This window comes from Sphaerodactylus townsendi, linkage group LG07 (genome assembly GCF_021028975.2).
Source record: "Sphaerodactylus townsendi isolate TG3544 linkage group LG07, MPM_Stown_v2.3, whole genome shotgun sequence".
Classification (NCBI taxonomy): Eukaryota; Metazoa; Chordata; class Lepidosauria; order Squamata; family Sphaerodactylidae; genus Sphaerodactylus; species Sphaerodactylus townsendi.
Genome location: NC_059431.1, coordinates 96,227,914 through 96,254,316, shown reverse-complemented (window position 1 = coordinate 96,254,316; position 26,403 = coordinate 96,227,914). Strand labels below are relative to the sequence as shown.

General features: G+C 43.7%; 1 protein-coding gene across 1 annotated transcript; it reads right to left on the bottom strand.

Moving 5' to 3' along the window:
* Positions 1-6,779: 6,779 nt before the first annotated feature.
* TMEM139 (transmembrane protein 139) lies at positions 6,780-17,423 on the bottom strand. The gene is made up of 3 exons (XM_048504505.1): positions 17,059-17,423; positions 12,058-12,354; positions 6,780-8,401 (listed from the first exon to the last, which is right to left on the bottom strand). The coding sequence occupies exons 2-3, from the start codon at positions 12,303-12,305 to the stop codon at positions 7,993-7,995; spliced, it is 657 nt and encodes a 218-aa protein (XP_048360462.1). The 5' UTR covers positions 12,306-12,354; positions 17,059-17,423; the 3' UTR covers positions 6,780-7,992.
* Between the last annotated feature and the right edge of the window lie 8,980 nt (positions 17,424-26,403).

Here is a 26,403-nt window from a genome sequence, read left to right as displayed (position 1 = left end):
CCAGTCATTTTCTCTGTCTAACCAACCTCTTGTGAGGAAAAAAATACAGGGGAGAAATAAGATTTTTTTCAATGGTCTGCTTCTATTTTACAAATAGTTTTATGCTTCTTATGTCCAGGGGCTTATGTTTCAAAGGGTTGTGTTCTGCATATTGTGAGCTGCCTCAAGCAGGATTCTGAAGAGGTGATGTACACATATTCTAAATAAATAAAAGTGGAAGGATGAGATTAAAACATGGTAGGAAGGACACAGAAAAATATTTTTTGCCATATAATGCTAGCTGAATCCCCCCCACTCGGGCCTCGAAAAGTAAGTAAAGGCTTACTTTGAACTGTCATAAAAGTTGCTTTGAGGTTTGCAATTTACCTGTTCCTTGTAGGGTTGCCAGCTTTGGGTTGGAGAATTTCTGGAGATTTGTGGGTGGGGCTTCAGCAGGGTATAACGCCATAGAGTCCACCCGACAGAGCACTTTTTCCCCCTGGGGAAATGATCTCTTGGGAGCCAGTGCAGTGTACAGTTGTCCCTTCCACATAGCAACTTTTCACAACATGGTTTTGTCTTATCGTGAGTCAGTACTGCATCCCACCCTCCGACACAAGCATGGAGTACCCCCTCCCAAAGTAGTTCCCAGTACCACAAGGAGGGCTGCTAATGAAAATCCTAATGTCTCCACTCACGTGTACTATCAAGGGGCCACTGCTGCCAATGCCGCTATCTGCCACTTCTGGAGCAGACAGAGAGAAGTCGATAGCCGCCAGCACCACACACAGGCCGCCAGAAAAACCTGCAGCTCTGCCACTCGCTTCCTCACAGTTTTTCAGATCACGGGAAGTGTTGTGCCCCTTCCCCCAGAAATTTGGAAGGGACAATTTGTGGTTAATAGTGTTGGACTAGCATGGTTTGGTTGTTAAGAGCAGGTGAACTCTAATCTGGAGAACCAGGTCTGATTCCCCACTTCTCCACATGAGCGGCAGACTCTTATCTGGTGAACTGGATTTGTTTCCCTGTTCCTGAACATTAAGCATGCTGGGTGGCTTTGAGTTTCTCACAGTTCTCTCAGTGGCGTAGGAGGTTAAGAGCTTGTGTATCTAATCTGGAGGAACCAGGTTTGATTCCCAGCTCTGCTGCCTGAGCTATGAAGGCTTATCTGGGGAATTCAGATTAGTCTGTACACTCCCACACACGCTAGCTGGGTGACCTTGGGCTAGTCACAGCTTCTCGGAGCTCTCTGAGCCCCACCTACCTCACAGGGTGTTTGTTGTGAGGGGGGAAGGGCAAGGAGATTGTAAGCCCCTTTGAGTCTCTTGCAGGAGAGAAAGGGGGGATATAAATCCAAACTCTTCTTCTTCAACTCTCTCAGCCCCCACCTACCTCACAAGGTGTATGTTGCAGGGAGATGAAGGGAAAGGAGTGTGTAAGCCGCTATGAGTCTCCTTACAGAAGAGAAAGGCAGGGTATATATCCAAACTCTTCATCATCATCTGGAAAACCTAGGTTCAAATCCCCACTCATGCCATGGAAGCTCACTAGGTGATCTTGAGCAAGTCACGCTTTCTCTGCCTCACAGGTTTGTTTTACGGATAAAATGGAGAAGAAGAGAATGATGTAAGCCGCTTTGAAACCCCCCTGGAGAGAAAGGAAGACTTTAAAGGAAATGGGGTTTCTTCAGAAATGACGTTCTGTGACCTCTGCAACCCACCCCAGAGTTTTATAACTTGTGACCTGTATAACCTGGCTGTAGCAACTGAAGTTTCCACACCATTTTCAATACATTGCTGCAGTGCTTTGGTTTTCTGTACAGCAGAAAAGTCCAAATACAAATGATTAACCTATCAAACTGGAGATCACCTTGCTATAATTGCATAATTATCAATGTATTTCTAATGGTAAAACCAAATCAGTAATTTTTGATATAACTGTAAAATTAATCTGAAAAGTTATTTTTTTAAAAAAATGAAACCTTCATCTGGTTGTAAATGTTAAGGTTATACCAGCAAGAATCAGTCTTTTAAAAAAACATGATTTAAATCAAGTATTGCTGATTGGTGATTTGAATCGTGATTTAAATAGATTTGATTCAAATTAAATCTACCCTTCCTTGAAGCTTAATCTTATAACCAGTTAGTAGTAGTTCTTGTTTAATAAGACGGTGCATGAAATAAGGAAACTGCTAATTTTGTATTATTCATGAGTGGTGTTGGAAAATTTAAATGTATATAACAACAGCTTCTACAGTTTTCATAATCTCATTGTCAACATGATGACTAATGCAGATACATTATGTGAATCAGCCTCAAGGTGAACTTTAGCAGCCACTGTAGGTTGCCAGTTGACGGAGATGATCTCATTCCAACTTACCCCCAACCCATGACAGGTGTCTTGTTCAGCATGGCATAATAGTTAGGAGCAGTAGATTCTTATCTGGAGAACCAGGTTTGATTCCCCACTCCTCCACATGACTCTTATCTCATGAACTGGGTTTGTTTCCCTGCTGCTACACATAAAACCTGCTGGGTGACATTGGGCTAGTCACAGTTCTCTCAGAAGTCTCTCAGTCCCACCTACCACACAAGGTATCTGTTGTGGAGAGAGGAAGGGAAGAAGTTTGTAAGTTGCTTTAAGACTTCTTACAGGACAGAAAGGTGGGGTACAAATCCAAACTCTTCTTGTTCTCCTTCACTTGGTGGGGGAGGCTGCATCTGACCAAGGGAATTACAAACAAGTCTTGTAAAACCAAGACTTTAGTCATGTTTGAACAGGGTAACAAGCAAACAATTATGTAACCTTTGTTGCAGAAAAGGTGTTCTTTCACAGTCTTTTGCACCTACCCTACCAAAGAGCTCTTGTACATATACTCAGTGGGGGATTGTGAGAATGAATAATGGTATAGATTCAATAACAAAGATAATATTGTCTGATAATGGAGATTCACCGTGTGTGCAAAATGGCTGCCATCTGAAAGATAGTATAGTACTGTACTTCATAACTGGAATATCCCAAAGCAGTCCTGGGGGAATATAAGGTTTTCTTAACAATTACTAAGAATTCACTCTCCCCAGCCAAGGGCTTGCCATGGATTATCCATCTGCATCTTCTGGCCTGCTAATACTGACCCTTTTTAGGTCCTTTAAATCATCATCAAATATACTATAATACCAGGATGCCTGTAAACATATAAGTGTGCTTCCTATAAAAAGTGTGTCTTTTGTTTCTATTATGGTGGGACCTAGGGTCTTTGATAGACTAAGGACCAAATTATACCATACCACATAAGAGTTTACTGTGGGGATACACTGCCACTTTAAAGGAATAAGGGCTTCTGTGCTCTATGAAAAGGCCATCTCTAAAATAACACCACAGCCCTGTAGCATGCATGGAGATGTAGTGTTGTCTAGTTTGGCTTTGACTGATGGGACATGAGAGATGACTGGCTTAGAACCACTGCTCTAATACGCAGTGGACTATACCAAGAACCCACGGAAGTCAGTGGGAGACACGCATTTATCTGTTACTGGATTGCTATCATTGTCTCAGTTTGCACACAGTGGTATAATCCTCAGCTCTCAGACAGGCTTCAATGAACACCCCTTTTAGCAAGTGCCCAGACTGACTGCCCTATGCAATCATGGAAGCTGAGATACATTCCACAGATGCACATTTATGCATACAGAGCATTTCCTCAGTCACAGATTGAGAGAATTCTTTGACATGTGGGGCTGTGCATTAGAATCAGCCTACGCATGGGATCTGGTGGTGTATACTATCTTAGGTTCCTATTTTTATTCCAAATTTGCGAAGAAAAAGAAGAGTTGGATTCATATCCCCTCTTTCTCTCTTGTAAGGAGACTTACAATCTCCTTTCCCTCCCCCCTCCCCCACAACAAACACCCTGCAAGGTAGGTGAGGCTGAGAGAGCTCTGAAGAACTGTGACTAACCCAAGCTCACCCAGTTGGCATGTGTTGGAGTACACAAGCTAATCTAGTTCACCAGATAAGCTTCCACAGCTCAAGTGGCAGAGCAGGGAATTAAACCTGGTTCTCCAGATTAGAGTGCACCTGCCCTTAACCACTACATCACACTGGCTTTCATAACTCTGAATTCCATTTTTCTGATGTGACAACAAATGCTTATGTTCTATTTAACTCAGGTTTGTTCCTTGTCAAGAAATGTGATTTTTTTTAAATTAAAACTTTTAAAAAGACAAACAAAAACAACAACCAAGAATACACACAAACCCCACACCACAACAGGGAAAGAGAGGGCACCCGATTTCTTCTGTGCAGAGTATAAACAGTAAAAATTTAACACTTGTTCCTCAGTTACAGCTAAAAAACTATAATTCAGTTTTATTTATTTGATTTAATATGCTGCCCTTCCTCTTGTGGGCTTGGGGGGGAGCTCATAACATACGTATATAAAAATTTAAAAGCATCTAAATTCTAAACCAACAATAAAACATACTAGATCCAAGCAATGGTAATCTTCCAATCCATGTGACTAACAGCAACAACTATAACTCTGACAGGCCTTGATGACTAGATAAAAAGTTGGAGGTTGAAGGCTGGGCTGTGGGGGAGGCTTAAATAGTTAATGACATGGAAGTGTTGCTTGCCATGGATAGAATGGAAAGTGAAAGTAGGACTTGAGGAAATATAACTGTACAAGAATTCTTGCTGCGATGGACAATCACCCCACAGCACAGCAGACACCTTATGCATAATCAGCCATAGTTACCTCAACCACATACATGGTAGAACAGCTCTGTCTTGCAGGCCCTGTGAAATTTCATAAGGTCATGCAGGGCCCTGGTCTCCTTGAACAGAGTGTTCCACCAGGCTGGAACCAGGGCAAAAAAAACCCCCTGGCCCTGGTTGAGGAAAGCCGGGGCCAGAGACCATCAGTAAATTGGTAGAGCAATCTTTGGGGAATGTACCAAGAGAGATGATCCCATAAGTGTGCTGGTCCCAGACAGTTAAGGGCTTTGTATGTATGTACAAGAATCTTGAATCTGATTCAAGATGGTGGAGCACAGCATGAGGACCCCGTAAGAACCCTTGCTGCTGCATTCTAATTGAGTTGGAACCAGCCCAAGGGTAGCCCAGCATAGAACAAATTGAAATAATGTAGCCTAGAGGTGACCATTGCATGGATCATAGTGGTTAGATTAATCTGAGAGAGACAGGGCAACAGCTGCTTCACCTGGTGCAGATGGAAGAATGCTATCTGCATGGTGTGTGCTACCTGGGCCTCCATAATCAAGGAGGCATCCAGGACACCCATAATCAAGGAGGCATCCAGGACACCCTTTGATCGTCGATGTCAGCTGCACACCATCCAGGGTCAGCAGCCGGCATTCCCAAATCAACACACACCCACACCCGCCACATGACCTCCATCTTTGCTGGATTCAACTTCAGGTGGCAATCTCATCTGTTCCATCACGGTCCTCAGGTAACTGGCCAAAACTTCCAGGGTGGCATCTGGATGGCTTTCCAACCACAGATATAACTGGGTGTCATCAGCATACTGTTGACAATCCAGACCAAACCTCTCTCTCAATTACCTTACCCAGGAACAGAAGGTTCAAAACTGGATGGTAATTGGATGAATCACAAAAATCTAAAGATGGCTTCGTCAAGAACAGTCTCACCATGGCTTCCTTCAAACCCTTGCAGAAAGTCCCTCAACTCAGAACCAAGTGGATAATGCCCTGTTTCCCTGAAAATAAGACAGGGTCTTATATTAATTTTTGCTCCAAAATATATGTTAGGGTTTATTTTCAGGGGATGTGGGTTTTTCCCCACGATTTTGCGCCCTCCACGTGACCAGATCAGCTGCGCCAGGGAATCTGTAACTAAGGCTTATTTTTGGAGTAGGGCTTATATTTCAAGCATCCTTCAAAAATCCCAAAAAGTCACGCTAGGGCTTATTTTAGGGGTAGGTCTTATTTTCGGGGAAACGGGGTACTCCCCAAAGAAGGCCGCATCCCTGCTGGCCTTCACCATCCAGGATGGGCACGGATCCAGAAGGCATGCGGTGGGTTTCACAATCTCAAGTATTCTGTCCACATGGTGCTGGAAGAGTCAGCTGAAATGGTCCAAATAGAACCAGAAGACAGTTGACGAGCCTGCAGATCACCGTCTGCATTAAGTATGGCTGGAAGGTCTCAGCAGAGCAATAAGACTTTATCTGCAAAATAATTCACAGTCATCACAACTAAGAGCCAATTCACTATTATTTTGTGGCCTAGTGGACAAGGCTGTTAATTGCCAAATCACCCTAAACAATCGGGCTGGATTCAAGCTTGTGGATGTGACGTTAGACGCAAAATAATCCCCCTTTACGACCCTTACCATTTCATAAGCATTTATAAGCATCCTATAAGATGTTCTTACTGCTTTGTTGCGAGTTTTCCACCCAAGTTTACATTCCATCCTTCATTTAAGACAGCCATACAGGTACTAAATTCTGCTGAATGTGTTCAAGTTGTAGATATTCTACACTATATACAACAAGATTCATTCTGAGATAAACATGACATGTTTTTATGTTGTTGTTTTAAATTAAATTTTAAATTGTTTGGCCTAGTTTAATTTACAGATGAAAATCCATGTGTAATGCAGAAGTTCAAGCACTAATTCTTAGTATGAAGGAAGTGGGGTGCCAGGTGAACCCAAGATTGTCCTTAATACTGGGAAAGCCAGGTTAGAAAGCCGTAGTATTCAGAAGGGAGATACTTCCAATTTGAGGTATTTGAGGTAAATTCCAGAATACAGTATCCTGCCCGATACTTCCTTTTTTATTGGGCTGAATATGAAACTCCGCCAACAGAACTTAATGAGAATGATGACATGTCTCAATATAGCACAACATAAACAAAGTAAAAACGTATCTAGCTTTGGAATGAATCACCTCACCCAATAAACATCTGAATCACCTCACCCAGTGAACGTCTGAACCAGAAACCAACTCAACCATGTGCTCACATTTTATTTATATTTTTTGCTTTAGCCGCTAGAATTGGTCCAATGGCGAGACACAACTATCAACTGTTTTTTCTCTTACATTTCAATGATGCTATCCCCATCATCTTCCCTCCTCACCCACAAGTTTCCATTATCAGCTATTAGATATGATTAAAAATCCTTCCCATGGGAATTTTACCAAACCTCCTGAAGTGCTAGCTTCCAAGCAGCCTGTGCTACTTGTCCAAGAACACATAAACAGTATTTGGGAGACACAGCAAGCCACACAGTAGTCCTATGATTGCTGTAAGTGTACATTTCTTATGAGATTTTTTTTAAGAGGAGATGCACATTAAGACGAAGTATGATTACTCATGCTAGTTCGATCTTGTCAGATCTTGGAAGCTAAGCAGGGTTGGCCTTAGCCAGTATATTGGATGGGAGACCAAAAAGGAATACCAGGATCACGATGTAGAGGCAACCAATGGCAAACCACCTCTGAATGTCACTATAAGTCTGCTGTGACTTGATGGCCAAAAAAAAATAGTATTCAAGCTTTTTAATACAGGCCGTGATTTGTAGGGCCCAGCATGTGTTTAAAGAAAGTGGTATGGCGACAGAGCTCTAACTTCCACAGGGGAAAGGTCTTGTGCGATCTTGAAGATGAACACATTTGTTGTGGCACAAGCTTTTGTGAGTTACCACTTTATTACCAGGGCTTGACTGTGGAGTCAAAATGGTAGAGGAGCCAGCCCCTGCCAGCCCTCACCCTCTTGTGAAGCTAAGCCAACCGGCAATGGTGTTGAGATAAGTCGACTGGTTAGCTGATGTGGATCACTGCTACTGCCAGATGAACAAAGTCAAGCAACCCCTGTGAGTCTGGAAGATGCTAGGGCTTAGTTCTGCTCACTTCTGGCTGCTTGCACCCAATTGGGAATGTTCCCAGTAAGTGAAATGGCCAGCCATTTATCACATGCACTGCTATAACGCAGTACCAAGATCGTCTCCAAGCCCCCAGGCATTAGGTCATAACCTTGTGGGCTCGGCTGCTTCTTCAAAGACCTCGTCGCCAGTTACGTTGTCATAAGAAGGTGGCGGGGTGAGTGGCTCCAGACGCTCCACATGATCTTCAGTCCCTTTGAGTTCAGGGCTATCCGAGACAAATCGCTGCAGCCTCGGTGGGAGCACCAGTCTAAGGCGCAGCTTGTTGTGCATATCTGCTTCCGAGGCACGCCGTGTGCCTGGGGCCACTGAGACACTGAATGCCTCCACTACTGTTTCACTGTGGGTGGGTGGCTCAATAACCACGCTGTATGGAGGGGGATCCGCTTGGGAGGTTACCGTTCCAGAGGTGATGGTCCAGACTGTTGAGACCGGTACCTGGCCAGTTCCCACCACCTCCTCATACGTTGGTGCTTCATATGCCTCATTGTCTCTGCAGAAAAAAAAAACGGGGTTGTGGTTAAAATAAGCCATTGCATCAGTTCCCTTGAGTGAGAAAAGGATAAAGACAGGATTAAGTAAGACATCAGCATGGTCAGCATAGTGTAGTGGTTAAGAGCAGGTGGATTCTAATCTGAGTGGTGGAGGCTTATCTGGTTAACCAGACGCATTTCTGCACTCCTACATTCCTGCTGGGTGACCTTGGGCTAGTCACAGTTCTTCGGAAATCTCTCAGCCCCACCTACCTCACAAGGTGTCTGTTGTGGGGAAAGGAAGGGAAAGGAGTTTGAGTCTCCTTAAAGGAGTGAAAAGTGGGGTATAAATCCAAACTCTTCTTCTTCACTATATAAAAGTCCTCTCTGCAAACAGCTACCAAACAGATTCAAATCAATGCCCCATCTAATCTAGGCTCCACAGAAGGGGCAATAGCCGCTCTCCTTGGCTGTTTCTGCTGGCAAAAATGGCATGGGAAGGGAGCCCTGATCAGTGTTTGGAGCAGAACAAGGCGAGGGGGAGGTTTTTAAAGGTCAGTCCCTGCACAAACATGTGACTGAGACTTGGGTAGGGCATCTGTGACCCAATTCATGTCACAAGTAGCATGCATTTTGGCCCTCCGCAGCCCCAAAATAAGCTCTGACATGGTCTCTGTGTACAATGAGTTGAGTCTGAAATGGCAGATCAAAAAGTGTGGACAATCTCATCAAACATGCGACTCGCTTGAAAGGTTCTTAATTTTGCTTTGCTGTTTGGCAACAAACTTTTTTTCTAGCATTCCACTGATCTTTATCTCCTTTGTAAAGACACGGCTTAAGAGAAGCAACTTTTAACTTCCTCTCCTGCTTTTAAAAATACGCTTAACTTTGTTTAACTATACCCTTTGACAGAGTCTCAGAAGTAATTTTAGATCATTTGCAGTGTTCTACACCTCTAAGCCTGACCTGGATGGCCTAGGCTAGCCTGAGCTCAGAAGCTAAGCAAAGTTGGCCCTAGTTAGTACTTGGAACCGAGGCCACCAAGGAACTCCAGGGCTACGATGCAGAGGAAGGCAATGGCAAACCACCTCTGTCAGTCTCTTGCCTTGAAAACTCTACTGGGTTACCACAAGTCAGCTGTGACTTAACAGCATTTTTACATATATTCCTCTAAGTATTGACATAATTGAGCTTAGAAGGGTGTATATCTCTTCAGGAAGGGACTGTTGGGCCCAATTTGACTGTAAAAGAGTTTTTTTCCAACTCTCAAAAGCATCAAATGCAGACAGAAATAATGTATGCAGAAAACTAGTTTATAGCCCATAAAAACAGAGACAAATGGTTTGTTTTTCAAGGCATCCCTCTCATTAAATGTGCAGACAGAACCATTAAGCCACCAAACTACCTGTAGACAAAATATTGTGTGTTTTATTGTAGCATATATCTTAACAGGCAAATTTGATTTATCTTTTTAATACGTAGGATAAAAAGTATGACACCGTATAACTGTCCAGCTGTGTATAAAGAGAAATAACTTTTTTCTTTTAAAAAGTGATCCAGCAGAGAGACTTTCAAAGATTTTTTTTTAAATAGCTGATTTCCACATGTTCTTCTGAGATAATGAAGTATTCATGTTGTGATCTCAATTTCATCTTCTGCTACTTTCTCCAGACTTAATAACTGATATCTTAGTAGGCGTCTACTGCTCACCCAGCTCTCATTTTCATAGTGTATCTCTACTATCTTCTATGGGGAATTCTAGCCGGGGTGTGTGTGTTGTTGTTTTTTTTTGGGGGGGGGGGGCAGAGTGGCATGAATGTGGCATCTTCCCCACCTAGTCTGGATTGGGGTGTAGAGGGCCAAGCTAGGATCTGGAACACCCAGGTTCCAATCCCCACTTTGTCATGGAACCCCACTGGGTGACCATCAGTTAGTCACATACTATCAGTCTAACCTACCTCACAGGTTTATTGTGAGGGTAAAATGGAGGGGAGGAGAGTGATGTCAGTTGCACTGGATTGCCACAGGGAAGAAAGGCATAAATGAAGTCAATTAATCAAGCTTTCCATACATAGGGAAGTTTTTTAATGGAATTTCTGTCATGTGATTCTCCTACCTGTCTTTTCCACAAAATACATAATAAACATAACATACCGTAATAAACCTCCAAAACTTTTAATTGTCTAATGTACTAGGCTGAATGATACACAGAGATATAATTTTAGGTAATTATTAATTAACTCTGTTCTGCTTCTGTATGGCTTATGAGCCGTAATGAAGATGGAAGGTTGAAGTGTGACACACACAATAATCACACTCAGCCAACTGAATTAATAATAAACATATTAAATTCACTGCCTTAAAATGAGGTGATGGGAAGCAGCTTAGATAGAAGGTTTCCAATTTGAGGGAAATCAGATGTTTAGGCTGTCATTGTCTATTAGCCATGAAAGGTATATTGATCCTCATATTCAGAGGCATTATCCCTCCAAATACCAGGAGTTGGGTCCCAAAAATAAGGAAGGGTTATAATGGTCATGCCCACTCACAAGAAGTCTAGAAGCACTGGTTAGCCACTGATGAAAACAGAATGCTGAATTAGGTGGTCTAATTTCAGGAACAGCCTTCTAGTCTATACTACAAGTGTTCTCACCATGGCACCCATGGGTGCCACGGGAACCGTCAACACCTTTCTTGGCCACAAAGTGTGTTTAGAGCTCCAGGTGGCTCTCTTGCCCATCAGGGTTTCTGATTTGCTACTGCAGAACTGATTTGCTAAGCAGATTAAAATAACATTATTTCGGTGGCAGAAGTCATCACGTTAGCCCTTTCCACACAAACATTTTAAAAAACTTTGAGGCAGGAAATAAAATAATACTCTGAGGAGTTCCGCATTGAGGCAGGAAATAAAATGATACTCCGAGGAGTTCCGCATTGGTCCCACCCCCTTTGGTTCCTAAAATGTTTTATTTCCAGCCTCAAAACATTTTCAGTGAATGCCCTTTAAAATGATTATTTAATGAAATATTTTCAAAATGGCTTCACTGGGCTGTGCAGTCTCTTTAAGACGTTTCCCATGCCTCTCTGCTGTCCCTGGACTTTCTCCTCAGCATCATTTTGTGTGTTCATTCTCTCCGATCCCTCTTGTCTCTGTCTCCTCAATTCTGTTATTTGGGGGGCTAATCCTAGAGGCATCATTATGGAGAAGTGCAGCATGAAGCTGTGATGCCTGGAAGCATTGATTCTTCAACTCCAAAAATAGGGGGGGGGGGGGCAGAATGGCAGCTGAAAAATGTTTCAAGGGGGTGAGTGTGTACACACATTGTGCTAAAGGAGGGGATTGAAAACGTTTTCAAAATGTTTTGGAAGATTTGGGTGGAAAAAGCCAGTGTTTGTTTTATTCCCTCTCACTTCTCTTTCCCAGTGTATTCTATTTACCTCTCTTTTCCCCTGAACTTGGGCTTCCGCTGTATGTGTTTCTCTACCTCCTGAGACAGCAATTTTATGGTTGTGCTCACCGCCCTGTGCTAGAATTCCAAAAGTGTTGACAGGCTCAGAAAGGTTGAGGACCCCCGCTCTACCACATAGCCTACAATTTGTATGGCCCAGCTCTAAATTGACTGCAGCTCAGGAGTCAGATTTGCAAAGGAAAGGCAACAAGAATGCGGATGCTCACCGAGCGTGACTTTGTCTCCTTGAGGCTGAGCCATTCTCATCTGTTGGATTCTGTGGCTTCAGGTAATATTCGACCACCAGACTGATGAGGTAACCGACCAAGCACAGGCCCCCCACTCCTAGGAAGAAAAACCCAACAGGGTTGATGTCAGAGGAGATGGCCAGCATGGTTATTCCAATGAGAAGCGCGGAGGTGAAGAGCACCAGCAAAGTTTGGCGTAGGCTCCTCCAGTGTGATGCTGACAACATGGTTGTGTAAATGGTAATCGATGAGAGCAGCCAACAGGAAAAGGAGCATCTGCCAAAGAGAGGAGATGAAATGACACAGAGGCAGTGACGCAAGCCCTGACAACTGAAGCACTGCAAGTTTATGCCAGAATAATGACTTAGTCTTTTAAGACGATGCAAGATTTCTGCTTATGAGCAGCATCTTTCAGAAAGTCAGTGGTGACGACTGCAAAATCTGATTAACATACTTGTTAATACTGGTATGTCACAACTGAGTTCTCCTGATGATCTCACACAAGATGAGCTCAGAGCTCTTCAAAAGCTCTGACAGGCAGAGTCAGCAAGGGTGTGATCGAACACAATATCAGCATCCATGGGTACATCAGAAGAACTGTGTACCATTAGACTACTTGGCTCCTCTTCATAAAAATATATTTGTAAAAGTCATCTTATATTGCCCTTTTAATTTGAAACCCCCACCCTTCAAGGGGCCAATGTACTCTCAAACGGGCCTAGCACATGGGACCATTGTAAAGCTTACAGTTGAACCCATTTGCAAACTTGCACAGAGATTCCATTTCTGTGTTTCCAAATGAATGGTGTTATGCATGGCTGCCTATATTTTCATGACCTTAAATTGCCTTCCCCAGCTTTTTTTTTTTGGGGGGGGGGGGCTGGACCCAACTCGTATGAAGATACAAGTCCAGTCTTCATGGCCTCCCAAGACAACTGCATGGAAAATGTCATTCTCATTCATTCCAATACATTTAATAGCATATATAAAACATAACAGCCTCTCAGTTAACACAATTTAGAGAAGATAGAAATTACACCAGTTAAAAATTTAGCCACAGCATCCAACACCTCACAGCAATCACTGTTTAAAAGAAAAATAACCTGTTTATCAGTTGTCCCTTCAACCTCACACAAAAGGGGAGCTATATACTTTTCTTTAGCTAAAACATAAAAGGGACAGTATAACATCATATGGGATACAGATTCTACACAATCCAAATCACATAAGCATTTCCTATCTTTGTAAGGAAGCTGCAGACGTCATCCTTGTTGGAGGGAGGAAGGTAGAACATTGCATCTAGCAAGGGTAAGAACTCTATGCCATCGGGCCTCAGTCAGTAAATAAAGATATCTGACAACTGATAGTCTAACAAAGGGGATTCTTAAAAAAACAGGGGAACAAGATTTGTTAGCTGCATCCAACATCTGCAGAAATTCCATGTAACATGGAAGATGTCTTGTATACGAGCTGTCCTTTGAAAATCCCATTGTCTGTTTCTTTCTCCAACCAATGAACCAAGGGCACTAAGAATAATATCTAAAATCACCTCATAAACAGTCAACAATATTAGTTACAAACCCATGTGGTGGTAGAAAGTGCCGTCAAGTCGCAGCTGATTTATGGAGACTTTGTAGAGTTTTCAAGGAAAGATACGAACAGACGTGGTTTCCCACTGCCTACTTCTGTGTAGCATCCTTGGACTTCCCTGCTGGTCTCCCACCCAACTATTAACCAGGGCCAATCTTGCTTAGTTTCTGAGATCTGAGGGGATCAAGCTAGCTTGGGTCATCCAGGCCAGGGTAAAAACCCATACACCATGTTAAATAATTACAGCACTGCCTATAAGCCCTTCTGAATAATTCTGCCTTGCATATTTTTCTGAATGGATAATACAGTGGAACAACCTTTTGACAGATTCAGGAAGGCCTGCAGTAGCGGTGAAGAGTATCAGACTAGAACAGATTCAAGCCTCACTCTGCCAGAGAAGCACTCTGGGCAACCTTGGGCTAAGTACTCTCTCACAATCTAATCTGCCTCACAAGGATTATTGTGAAGATAAAATGGAGAAGACAGAACCAAGTATGTGCACCCTGAGCTCCTTGGAGGAAGTGTGATAGAGATGAATGCTGGTGGCACCACAGAAAAAAATGAAAAATAAAACAGTAGCAGACGTCACCTATCTGCCAGAGGGAATGGCAAAAGGCACCAAAATTTCCACACAGGGTCACATTGGGATGGATGGTCTTTAAGTGTGTAGTTTCTCAGGCCATGAAGGCATTCCTGCCTTTACTGAGACAAAATGACCACTGAGCCTAAGGTACCATGTGCCAAATGTGAACTCTATAATTCTAGAGGCATCTAAGACAGTCCAAGAATAAATCAGCACAAAATGGTGGCCTGGGCAGACACAGGTTGGGACATTCACCAGACAGAATTAAAGGCCCAGTCAATCAGGATGAACTGCTCCTGGGCCTATGAAGTAAAATGTGCCTCACAAATGTTAAACAGGCTGAAGGAATGAAACATACAGGCCCTCTATTGACCGATAATGACACACTGTTGACCAGCTCCTCTCAAGGAAACAAATGTGTGATCTGGATGAATCTGTTGACTTCTTGCCCAGTACACAGTGCTCCTTTCTGTGTACAAGGAAACCTTCAGTGGAGGAAATGTTGTCCTTGCTCACTCTGTTTTATAACAATAATAGATGTGTTGCTGTTTTATCATTTCTCAGGGCTTTGGGGAAAAAACACTGATGCTCTGTCTATGAACGCCTGAGCTAGGTTCTGTTGAGAGCAACAGTTCAGGAAAATTTCACCACACAGAGTCAGAGGCAGAAGGAGCTTGCAAAAACATAGCTGAGAGGAGAAGAAGGTTCAGCAAAAAATGTGCGTGGGAAGTATGAACTCTGTGAACTATTGGTTCTCTCTAAGTTACTGCAGCTTTTTCTGAATAAACGAGCACACTGTACATCCATGCACCAACTTCATGCATATGTCCTCAAATACATGGAACATACGGTTGTGAGCCCTACACAAGTGAAAGAGTTTCATGCACACTGCCAGAGAAGTTCTGGACATTCTTGCTGATGAACACGGAGGTTGCTTTTCCATTCAAAGCTGCCCTGCCTCTTGGGCGAGACGAGTTGTGTGTGTATGTGTGGGTTTGTCCTCTACCAGAAAATTACATTTGTCTAGTATCAATACTTCAAAAAAAATAAAGTTGACACTGCAGTTGTGCATTCTCCAGTGGAAGTTGGAGCAATGTGTGCCCGCATTGTTAAGGAGTCCAATTATTTGACAGAATTTAAAACTCTTTATTAAAGAGCCGCTTCCGTCGAAACCATTATCTGCCCTAGGATAAACAGTACTTTGATAAAATTCATGTTGCGCTGGACACACATTAGCAAGACTTGCCTTTTTGTAAAGTTGTGCCCACCATTTCCTTTCCTGTTCCTGCCACAGGAAAGAAAATGGCGGGCATAACTTTACAAAAAGGCAAGTCTCGCTAACATGCGTCCAGAGCAATGTAACTGCTATTTTAACAAAGTGCTATGTTTCCCGGGACAGATAATAAAGGGGCACATTAATAAGAGTTTCAAGTGCTGCCAAAGAATCGGAAGGAGGCAGGCACTAGGACCCCAGTAGCAATAAAGATCCAGGGAGATGTGGTAGATTAATGCACACATCTCCTGTCATCTTTATTCTGAAAAGGGAATAGTGGCCTCCCTCTTTCCCCCATCCCTTTCCTTCCCTAACTTTCCGTGTAGGTTATTGGAATTTTAATGTCTTAAATTTTTCCACCATCAAGATTAATTTTTTTAGCAAACGCGAGTTAGATTTTTGGATGTGGTTTTTATTTTATTGCATTGTTTTATGATGGAAACTGCCCTCAGCCTTCAAGGAGAAGATCTGCCTACAAATGTAATAAATAATAATGGTAACACCTGCTTTTACCCCTTTCCAGACATTCAACATACGTACAGTCAAGGTGAATTGTTCCTGGCCCCCACTCCTGGCCTTTACCTGAATGCATAGACAGGAAAGCTGTGCAAATCCATACCCTCTCCCTCCAATTTGGACACTAATCCTAAGAAGGTCTACTCAGAAGTAATGCCCTTGTTATTAATTGGTGCCTACTCCCAGGAAAATGTTCCTAGGCTTGCAGTCATAATATCTGATACCCTATATGGTTATAGCCATGTATGGTATCAAACAGCAAAGACATCCATGCATGCGTAGATCACTAAGAGTTCGCATTTACATTTTAGTAATGAAAATACACATTCGAACTCAGGCTTCAGAGAAATAGTTCTGAAAGTATGGGCTTTGCATAGGAGGGGTTTTCTTCCTTTCAAATAGGAACTTCTTTGTCGACCTCTGGCATGCATTGAAACTGCGGCTGCACTTCCCTAACGTTCTCAGGGACAGCTCAGCTCCTCATGATTTCAGAAGCTGTAACACTTTAAAAATAGATCAGAAAGTATTGCGAAACTGATGACAAAAGAGTAGCAACAAGTTTGGGCAACACCCAAACGCTACAACGCGGCATGGGAGAGCCTGGAGCGGCAGTCTGAATTCCTACAAAATCACCAGGTCTTTGGGGCAGAATGGCAACCGAGAGAAGACCCTGCTCCTCATGCACAGCATCTCCGGGACTGGAAGGGATGTTTGTCCCAGATGTTTTCAGCGTTCCTCCAAAGGGTTCTGCGACTGAACAGAGACCCCGTGTGGCAAATGCTGCTGGACTAAATACAGACTATCCCGCACAGGAGCACGGACGCAGGCAAGCACTGAAAGCTCTCGCGCCTGTTCTTTCTAGCGCCACATTCACACGCACAAAGTCCCGAAGCAGCAGCACAGCCCCTCTAGCAAGGCTCCGAGAGAGAGCGAGAGCGAGAGAGATGTGCACTAACCAAGCATGGACGTCCTCCGCTAGAGCCTTTAGCAAGGCTCCGAGAGAGTTATACGTACTCACCAAGCGTGGATGTTCTCCGCCAGACCCAGCCATGAGCTCTGGCCTCCTGCGGTCATGCCCCCGGATAACTGTCGGGAAGCTTCTTCGCCCAGGGTTTCCACCAGCTTCTCCACTTGGACTTCAAATGCAAACATCCAAATCGGAAAGGACCAAGGTGCAAACTTGCTAGATCCCCCCCCCCCCCTTTCAAAGTGGTTTGGCTCTAACTTTCTGGTTCCTTTATTCTCTTGTTTTTCCTCTTTTGCTCTCTGATAGGCCGCTCCGAGGAAGCAAGGAAACCGGCTCGGGGGAAAGGGTGGTTTACACAAACAAGGGTGGTGTAATCTGTTTCCTCCTACTCGTCGGACTCTATCCGGCCTGGGAACTCTCTGTCACTTTTGTGCCAAGAGACTTCCCCGAAACCTCCCTCCACAAGGTGGGTGGGCCCCTTAGACCCAACCCAAAGTCACGTGCACTGTTCGTAAAACTATTTATGAGCTCTGTAAAGATGTAAACCTTTGGATTTTTCTGCTCAGATGGACTGCCAGAACTTTTTAATATATATATATATATACCCCTGGTTTATGTACTATAAAAGCAAAGGGATAAGTTAGACGGCTATCAGGTCAATAACCTTTCCCTCTGAAGAGGTCTGTTTGGTTTAAGCCAATCAGCTAAAACTTTTGTATACAGGTCAGAGTTCCATATCCTTCACTTTCCCCCTAACTTCTAGCCTGAAAATTTGGGGGGAAAGTGAAGGATATGGAACTCTGCTGTATATTTTAGTTGAAAGTGTGCAAAGAAGAAGAGTTTGGGTTTATACCCAGCTTTTCTCAACCATAATGATTTTCAAAGCAACTTACAAACTCCTTCCTCTCCCCACACTGACACTTTGTGAGGTGGGTAGGGCTGAGAGAGTCCTGAGAGAACTGTGACTAGCTCAGGGCCACCTAGCAGGCTTCATGCGTAGGAGTGGGGAAACAAACCTGGTTCTCCAGATTAGGGTCTACCCCTCTTAACCACTACATCACTCTGGCTCTCAAAAGAATCCTTAATATAAAAAAAATGGGGAAAATTCTCATCAAAATGACCTCTAGGATGTAGCTCTTTGCACTAGGAAAGTGACCCTGGGCAATCTTATACCCAGGTTTACTGAGAAGTGAGTTCCATTGAATTTAAAAGGTTTAAGGGGAAGAGTGTAGTGGTTAAGAGCAGGTGGATTCTAATCTGGAGAGGCAGGTTTTATTCCCCACTCCTCCACCTGAGTGGCAGAGGCTTATCTAGTGAACAAGATGTGTTTCCACACTTCTACATTCCTGCTGGGTGACCTTGGGCTAGTCACAATTCTTTGGAACTCTCTCAGCCCCACCTACCTCACAAGGTGTCTGTTGTGGGGAGAGGAAGGGAAAGAAGCTTGTAAGCCACCTTAAGTCTCCTTACAGGAGAGAAAGGTGGGGTATAAATCCAAACTCTTATTCTATTCTTCTTTAATCCCTAGGAAGTGTATTTAGGATTGCCATCTCAGTGCTCTCACTATTAGCCTTGAAACTTTCTGCTTTCACTGGACCCTTTCCATGCTGCTGAGGAATCCCTGCTAATAGCAAAAGATTCCAAGCAGCATTTGTGCTCATTTTCCTACGTAGGGCTGACTACCTTCAAGTGGGGCCCAAAGATCTCTAGAATTACAACAAATATCCAGATGGCAGAGATCTCTTTCCCAGAAGAAAATGACTGCTTTGGAAGGTGGACTGTATGGCATTATACCCTGCTGAGGTTCCTCCCCTGCCCAAATCCCACCTTCCCCAGACTTTGCCTTCAAATTTCCAGAAATGTCCCAACCTGGACTTGGCAACCCTATTCCAGGAGGTCTCACCATGCTGGAAACTACTGCTGTAAGATTATTATCGAAGCAAGGGCTTTGGATTTTCAGGCTGATTTTATTGTGTGGTTGGGGGGGTGGTGATAGTAAATGAACTGAGATATTTGAATTCTTGTTTTACAAGATGCTGGGATGGTAATGCTTGCTCCAGGCTTACTTGTATCTTTACACAGAGGACATGGTAACATCCCACATGTCCTTTCAGATGCCATACGTGCAAGCGAGGAGCACTGCTGGAATAGTTCCAAGAAAAGTCAGACACCTTTTCCTGTGGGATAGGACTACTTCAATTACAGGCTGAGGCCAGGTACATTTCACAACCTTGGTTGCCACCAGTGGAAAATCAGCACACACATATTGGAAGATCCTGCAGTGATCAGAAATCTTGGGCTAGAGAAGGGTAGTTCTGGTATAGGCTTGAATGCGTAGAGCCTCTTTTTGCTTGCCTCAAACTGTTGTGGATATTTCACCTGAGTGGGAAATCTCAGAATTTGACTCCAGATTTCATTTTAAGGCAAATTCAGGGGTTTCTTCATTGCCACTGCCAGTTAGAAAATGATGAGGCCATCTACAAATTGTGCCTTTTGCCTCAGCTGAGATTCCAGACCCAAACTGGCTTTCTTATCTCACATGTCTATATATGTCACACTTTAATCCCACCCCTTCCTCTGATGTTCTCAGGGTACATGTGTGGCTTGCCCTCTGTCTCACCTTCTCAACAACCCTGAGAGATGGTTGCTCAATGAGATTCATAGCAAAGTAGGGATTTCAACTCAGAGCTCCCAGATCCTGGTATAACCTCAGGGGTCCCTAATCTTTTTGAGCCTATGGGAACTTTTGGAATTCTGTCTCAGCAATGTAGGTGAAAATACAAAATGGCTGCAGCAGGACAGTGCCCAACACAAAATGGCTGCCACCCTCAGACATACAGGGAATATCCTTGTGCTGTGGTGGCAGCTGCTGCCAACTCAACATTTTTAAAAAATCTGCATAGCCAAACATACCCCCAATAGCTAATCAGAAGCCTTGCTGGGTAATAGCGGCACATGATCCCACCCACTTTCTAAAAACAGTTGTCTGGCACCATATTGAAGTTGGGGAATCCCTGCTCCACCTGCTACCCCACACTGGCTCTATCACCTGTATGAGCTTGCCCAATATTTAATTTCTTTCTCAGACACCCTGTTCAGTGAACGCCAGTGGTGTTCCATTTAAGGAATACATGACTCAAAAAAACAAAAACCAAGCAGGACTTTTGACACCTTAAAGGCTCAAGTTAAATCCCCAGAAGCAAGTGTAGAGGGAAGGGGGGGCATTCATATACACCCATTCCCACACTGCTTCCTGCTGCTGTTTCCTTCCATGCTTCTCATCTTTCCCTCTTCACACCAAGCCCCCTCACTACAGCTCTGATACTTCTCCTTCTCCCTGCCCTTTCTCTACTGAGCTGTGGGAAAGGGTGGGAAAGGTGTTTAGTGGGTTAAAAGTGGGGCAATGATGTAAGGTGCCCCAGGCTGTTCTGAAAGCAGAGTTTCCTCCACCACTACTCTTCCTGAAAAGATAAAAAGGTACTAGGGTGACGTCACATCGTGACATTTACTAGGCAGACTTTGTTTACAGGGTGGTTTGTCATTGCCTTCGTCAGCCATCTACAGTTTACCCCCAGCAAGCTGCCTACTTAATTTTACCAACCTCAGAAGGATGGAAGTCTGAGTCATCCTTGAGCTATTTGAAACTGACTTCCGTCAGGATCAAACTCAGGTTTTGAGCAGAGCTTCAACAGCAGTACGGCAGCTTACCGTTCTGTACCACAGGACTTTTCCTCCTCTCCCTGTAGGGCAGATTAAACTGGACGAAAGGAGGAAAGTCCAGGAGCACATGAGTCATGCTTGGAATGAGGAAGATGTCATGTGGATATTTTGCTCTAATGTGGGGGACTGCCTGCTTTCCAGATGGGGAAAAAAACCTTGTGTGTCAGCCGCTTAGTACATTTTTTTCTTGTTCAGCCTGTCTTGAGAGTTGGTGTGGTGAGGTGGGTAGAGTGCAGGACTAGGATCTGTGAGAACCCAAGTTCAAATCCCCACTCGACCATGGCAACTTGCTGGGTGACCTTGGATCAGGCACACACATTTAGTCTAACACACCTTGCAGGGATGTTGTGAAGGAACATGGAAAATGGAGAGGAAAATGTTGAAATCTCCCAGTGGAATGGTGGGATATTGATGAAGTAAATAAATACAGTGGACTACAGTACCTCTTCTGTAGTTGCATTTGTGAGGCACCTGTGTTATCTTAATTAAAATGCCAAGCTTATTTAAAAAAACCCCATTCTTTGTGTTTTTTAATAGGCAACTTGCTTCTGCTTTTGTTTTTTCAGACTGGTTTAAAGCAGTTTTATTATCCCAATACTTTTAACTGCATGTTATTGTTTAACTCGTTTTTATTGTTTGACTCACTTTTATTGGCCTTTGTATTTTGCAAATCTTATTTTGGAACCCAGTTTGAGCTTTTTTATATGGAAAAACAGAAGAGCAACCTCAGCATGGCATAAGGCCATAGAGTCCACCACACTCTGAAGGGGGTTGATCCCAGGTTCCTGAGGAACATGCGCTTTGTGAAGAAACACAACAAGAAAGGGCTGAAAAAAAAATGTGAACTAACAATGCCAAGTAACCTTCTTGCCTTTGAATGGCGAAAGGGACCGACTTGCTTGGAATCTGATCAGCAATTTTTCCTCCTATTTCACTCAATGTATTTTGTATAAATAAAACTGGATGTAAAAGGGAGCAACAGTGGTGTAGAACCGGATTTGATTCCCCACTCTGCCACTTGAACTGTGGAGGCCTGTCTAGGGAACTAGATAAGCCTGTGCACTCCAACACAGCTGGGTGACCTTGGGCCAGTCACAGCTCTTCGGAGCTCTCTCAGTCCCAACCACCTTACAGGGTGTTTGTTTGGGTGGGGCGAAGGAAAGGAGATTGTAAGTCCTTTTGAGTCTCCTTACAGGAGAGAAAGGGGGTATAAATTGAAACTCTTCTTCATCTCTTCTTCTTCACAAAGGAGCTATTTTCCCCAGAGGGGACTGATCTTTGATGCCTGGAGATTGGTTGTAATTCTGGGAGATCTCCAGGCCCCACCTGGAGATGGTCAGCTCTAACTGCAGGCCATTCCAAATCACTATTCTAACAACTATATACCTGTTTTTAGTTGCTGTTAAACTGTGAAAGAGTTAAAGACCTCTGAAGAATTTCAGGCAGGGTTGAAGCATGGCACAGATAAGTGCCAGAGGCAGATGTTTCTGCTCACCTCATTCAGATGAGTGTATCTGTTTAGGATCTGCACTTTTAGTTGGCTTGTTGATCTTGAGGTTCAAGGCTAGCTTAACAGAGAACTGGTGTTGGGGATCTAAGCCATCTAGTATATGATCTCCAAATTTAACCCTTTTCTAGGCAAAGTATTGGGGGCTCTGCTGTCTTTGTAGAGTAAACAGTCCCAGGGGAAGGTTGCAATTAATTCAGCATGGAGGACTTTTCTTCTTGATTTCTTTTAATTTCAGAGTGTTTAGAATCCTCAAATATAGATTAGTAGCCATCCTTGGTGGGAGGGTGAGATCACCTGGAATTGTGACTGGTCACAGATCAATTCCCCGGAGAAAATGGCTGCTGTGGAGAATTAACTGAGATTCCTCCCTTCCCAAAATCCTTCTGGTACCCAAATCTCCAGGAATAACCCAACAATAATTGGCAACCCTAGGGCCCTGCTTTGCTGCCCTTCTGACAGGCATTTGACAGTGAAATCCGATATAATAGGAAACAAGTTTAGCAGATATTTGCCTCCCAGCCTGACTACACCACATTCCAAGAGATTATCTCCAAGAATATAGAAACCTTGCCTGTCGGGGCACTTGGTCCTGATGCCTTTATGACTGGCCCTAAAACCATCCTCCTTCCTACTAGATATGCAGGATTTACACAAATGCAAGACTAGGTTTTTCTGCAGGTATGCCATTTAAAAAAGAGGGGGCCATCTTACATTTGCATATAAGACCTATTGTCAGAGGTGGGATCCAGCAGGTTCTCACAGGTTCCTGAGAGTAGGTTACTAATTATTTGTGTGTGCCGAGAGGAGGTTACTAATTGGTGATTTTGCCACGTGATTTTTGCCTTAGTTACGCTCCTCCTCTCAGCAGTAGCGTGCAGAACTTGAAGGAGTCTAGCAGGAGGTGCACCGGCGTGCGTGGCAGCCTGGGCACCTGCATGCATTCGGCTTCCCCGCTCAAGGATCGGTGCAGCGGCTGCGTCCTTGCCACAGCCCCGCCCAGGAATGTCCCCAGAATCTCTGGTCACGCCCCGTCGTGCCCCGCCCAGCCCCATTGGCGCTTACTACCACAGTTTGAATCTCACCACCATGGGAACCAGTTACTACATTTTTGGATCCCACCACTGCCTATTGTACATGCAGTGCTTACCCTGTGGCTCTCTTCTTCGCAGTGGGGTTTCCCTGCAGGTTCTGTCCTACCCAGATTTCCCTACTGAGAAGTGTCCCTAGCTGAGCCAAGCCACCATTTTGCTTGCCTGCCACTTCCTTGCTTGTTTCTTTGCAACCTCCCTTTTGGCATCTTTTTGTTTGTTGTTTCCTATCTTTGGTCTAGAAATATTTCAGTGGACTTAAAGAGTCCATTGCGCCTGTGACAGATCCTTGACATTAAAAAAAGTTTTTAAAAGCCCTGCTGATCACTTTATAATGTAATGGCAGAATTACTGCCTGCCAACTGCTTCCTTGTTTGCATTGCCTGCTGCCTTATGGGGGTGGAGTGCTATTTTTTCTCCCGCATTATTTTGCTGGCTGGATCTATCACTAGACCTTTAGCATTTAAACAAAATTAAAAAGCCCTTTTGATCAATCTCAAATGGTGGAATTAGAGAAGGCAAAGGTGGGGAGGAACCTAGAATCTCTGGTATACCATAGCTGCCATTTTCTCCAGAGGAATTGATCTCAGTAGTCTGAAGATCCATTGACAATCTAGGAGAATACCAAGCCCCTTATGGAGGTTAGCAACTGTGGGAATGGACTAGAATGTCTACAAATTGTATTTGATCAAGGAATATGGATTTTGTATGAAGATACTATAATATAAGAGACCCAACTTTGCCAATTTCTCTTCCCCCTTCTGGAGGTCATCCGGCTGTCCTCAACCAGGGCCAGGGCCTTTTCAGCTCTGGCCCCTGATGGAGCTCTCTCTAATGAGACTTGCACCCTGCAGGATTTAACTCAGTTCCTCAGGGCCTGCAAGATGGTGGAACATCAGGAACATGGTTGAGGCAGCAACTGTTAAGTCAACCAGTTGACTTCCCTCCTTTCTCCTCCCTTTCCTTCTTATCTCCCCCCACTTTGTTTCCTTCCCTCCTTGTCTCCACCCTTTGGAGGACCTTGTTGTCTGAGTTGTTGTTGGCCATTTTTACCATCACTGTGAACCAACTCACCACTGAGATTACTATTATATACTAGGTATGTAATTTGAATGGCATCTGTTGAGTGAAATTAGGATTTGTGTTTTATATTGTGTGTTTTTAATTTGTATTTTATATATTTTAGATTTTTTGTTAAATATCTTAAATATTTTATATTGTAATGCATGTTGCTGGAAGCTGTACTGAGCCCAGTATGGCTGGAGGAAGGCAGGGTATAAATTGAAAAAAAATGTTATCCACCCTCCAATTAACTGCCATTCACCTGCCTTTGACACTGCATTCCTCCCACAGGGCAAGGTACAGTATGTTTTTGAGAGGACAGTTACTCTTGTTCATTTACGCAACGACATTATTCACAACCCGAGGGAGACACCAAAGCATGCAGAATCAACCCCCTTTGTTGTATCTTGTGTTCATTGTCACGACAGGCACTTGACTGTTGTTTGAGAGGAGAAGGAATGATTATTGGTCCTATATTGCTAGACTTGGGTTTAGATATGCCAGCCTCCAGGTGAAACCTGGGGATCCCCTGGAATTACATCTCATTTCCAAACTACAGAGATCAGTTCCCCTGGAGAAAATGAATGCTTTGGAGGTTGGAATTTGGAGGTTGTACCCCACTGAGGTCTTTGACTTCCCCAGGCTCCATCCCCTAATGTCCAGGAGTTTCTCAACTTGGATCTGGCAGACTAACCACCTTCCTATCCATTACTGGTGGCCCAGGGGGATCTGGCAACCCCATCTGGACCTATGGCCTTCTTCTCTCAGCAATTATAGGATTCACCTTTCCTCTGTTTCTTCACAGCCACTAATTTTCTACACAACATCACCTCCCATTCAGGTTGATTTTATTTTAATGGCTCTTATCAGCGAGGCGCCTTGAAGAATAGGCTTGGCTCCCTGTAGCAGGGCCTGCGGCCAATACCATAAATTCCATGACATATTTAGTCCCTCATGAGACACAAAGTGACAGCACCCATGGTGCTGGGTGCATGCAGGCTATTCCTGAGAACCACACTCGCCACACGTGGAATTAATACCTCATATGGGCTTGCTTTTTTTGTTTTCTTCCTGAGACTTAGTTCTTGCTGAAGTGGTAAGCCTGTGTGTCTGGGTGGGAGAACTTCAGACTCACATGACTGAATGCGCCTCCATAAATATATATAAAAGGATATACATAAATATAAATATACATAAAAGGATATACATCCTTTACATAAAAAGCTAGATGTCAGGGTGAAGGCTATGCCAGAACTATATTCTTTAACATTTAATTTTCTAAATGCAGGGCATTTCTTTTGTATGGGTAAGCACTCACTCCTGAAGTCTGAAATGATACAACCCAGTAGAGCTGTGTAACTAGGTCTCTGCCTCAGAAGAGTTCTCCTTGTCCTTGTTACTGCCACAGGAAAATAAAGAAATATTTTTCCTGAAATCAGGTTGCCTGGCTACACTGGCTCCATCCCCGGATGCGGAGACTTGTATGGTCCAGAAGCCTTAACAAGGTTCACAAAGAATGTATATGTATGATTGTGCCAATGCCATATGGTTTCCCTTGTGTTTGTGTTATTTTAGGATATAATAAATGCCCCTTTTAAGTTGAATTTAGGATGTGCCTGCAGCTTAGGATGTTAGTATTAGTTAGGTTCTTCAGTTAGCTTAAGGTTTAGTTATTGTTAGATTTAAGAATGCCATGCCAATGAGTACTTGTAAAGTCTTGCCTATGAGTATAAGTACATGCATTATCCTTTAAGGTTTCCCTAATGTTTAAGTTAGAAATGTTATTTTTGAAATTTGTGTCTGATAGTAAAAGCAATAGCCAGTTAAGGTCTGATGTTAAGGGACAAGGAAGTTGACTCTGGAATGCAGCTCAGACCAACGCCCGGCCAACTCTTTGATAAGGACAACGACCCTCTTTGGAATTACAAATCAAATCTGCAGCCAGCACCCAAAGGTCTCCCAGCAGTTGGGAGACGTGCAGGAACTACCATTGGACAGTTTGAACTTTTCTTTGTT

Coding starts and splice junctions, on each gene's coding strand:
- TMEM139 (XM_048504505.1), bottom strand. CDS start 12,305: ATGTTGTCAGCATCACACTGGAGGAGCCTACGCCAAACTTTGCTGGTG. Junction 8,402..12,057: donor AGGAGACAAAGTCACGCTCG/GTGAGCATCCGC, acceptor TTTTTTCTGCAG/AGACAATGAGGCATATGAAG.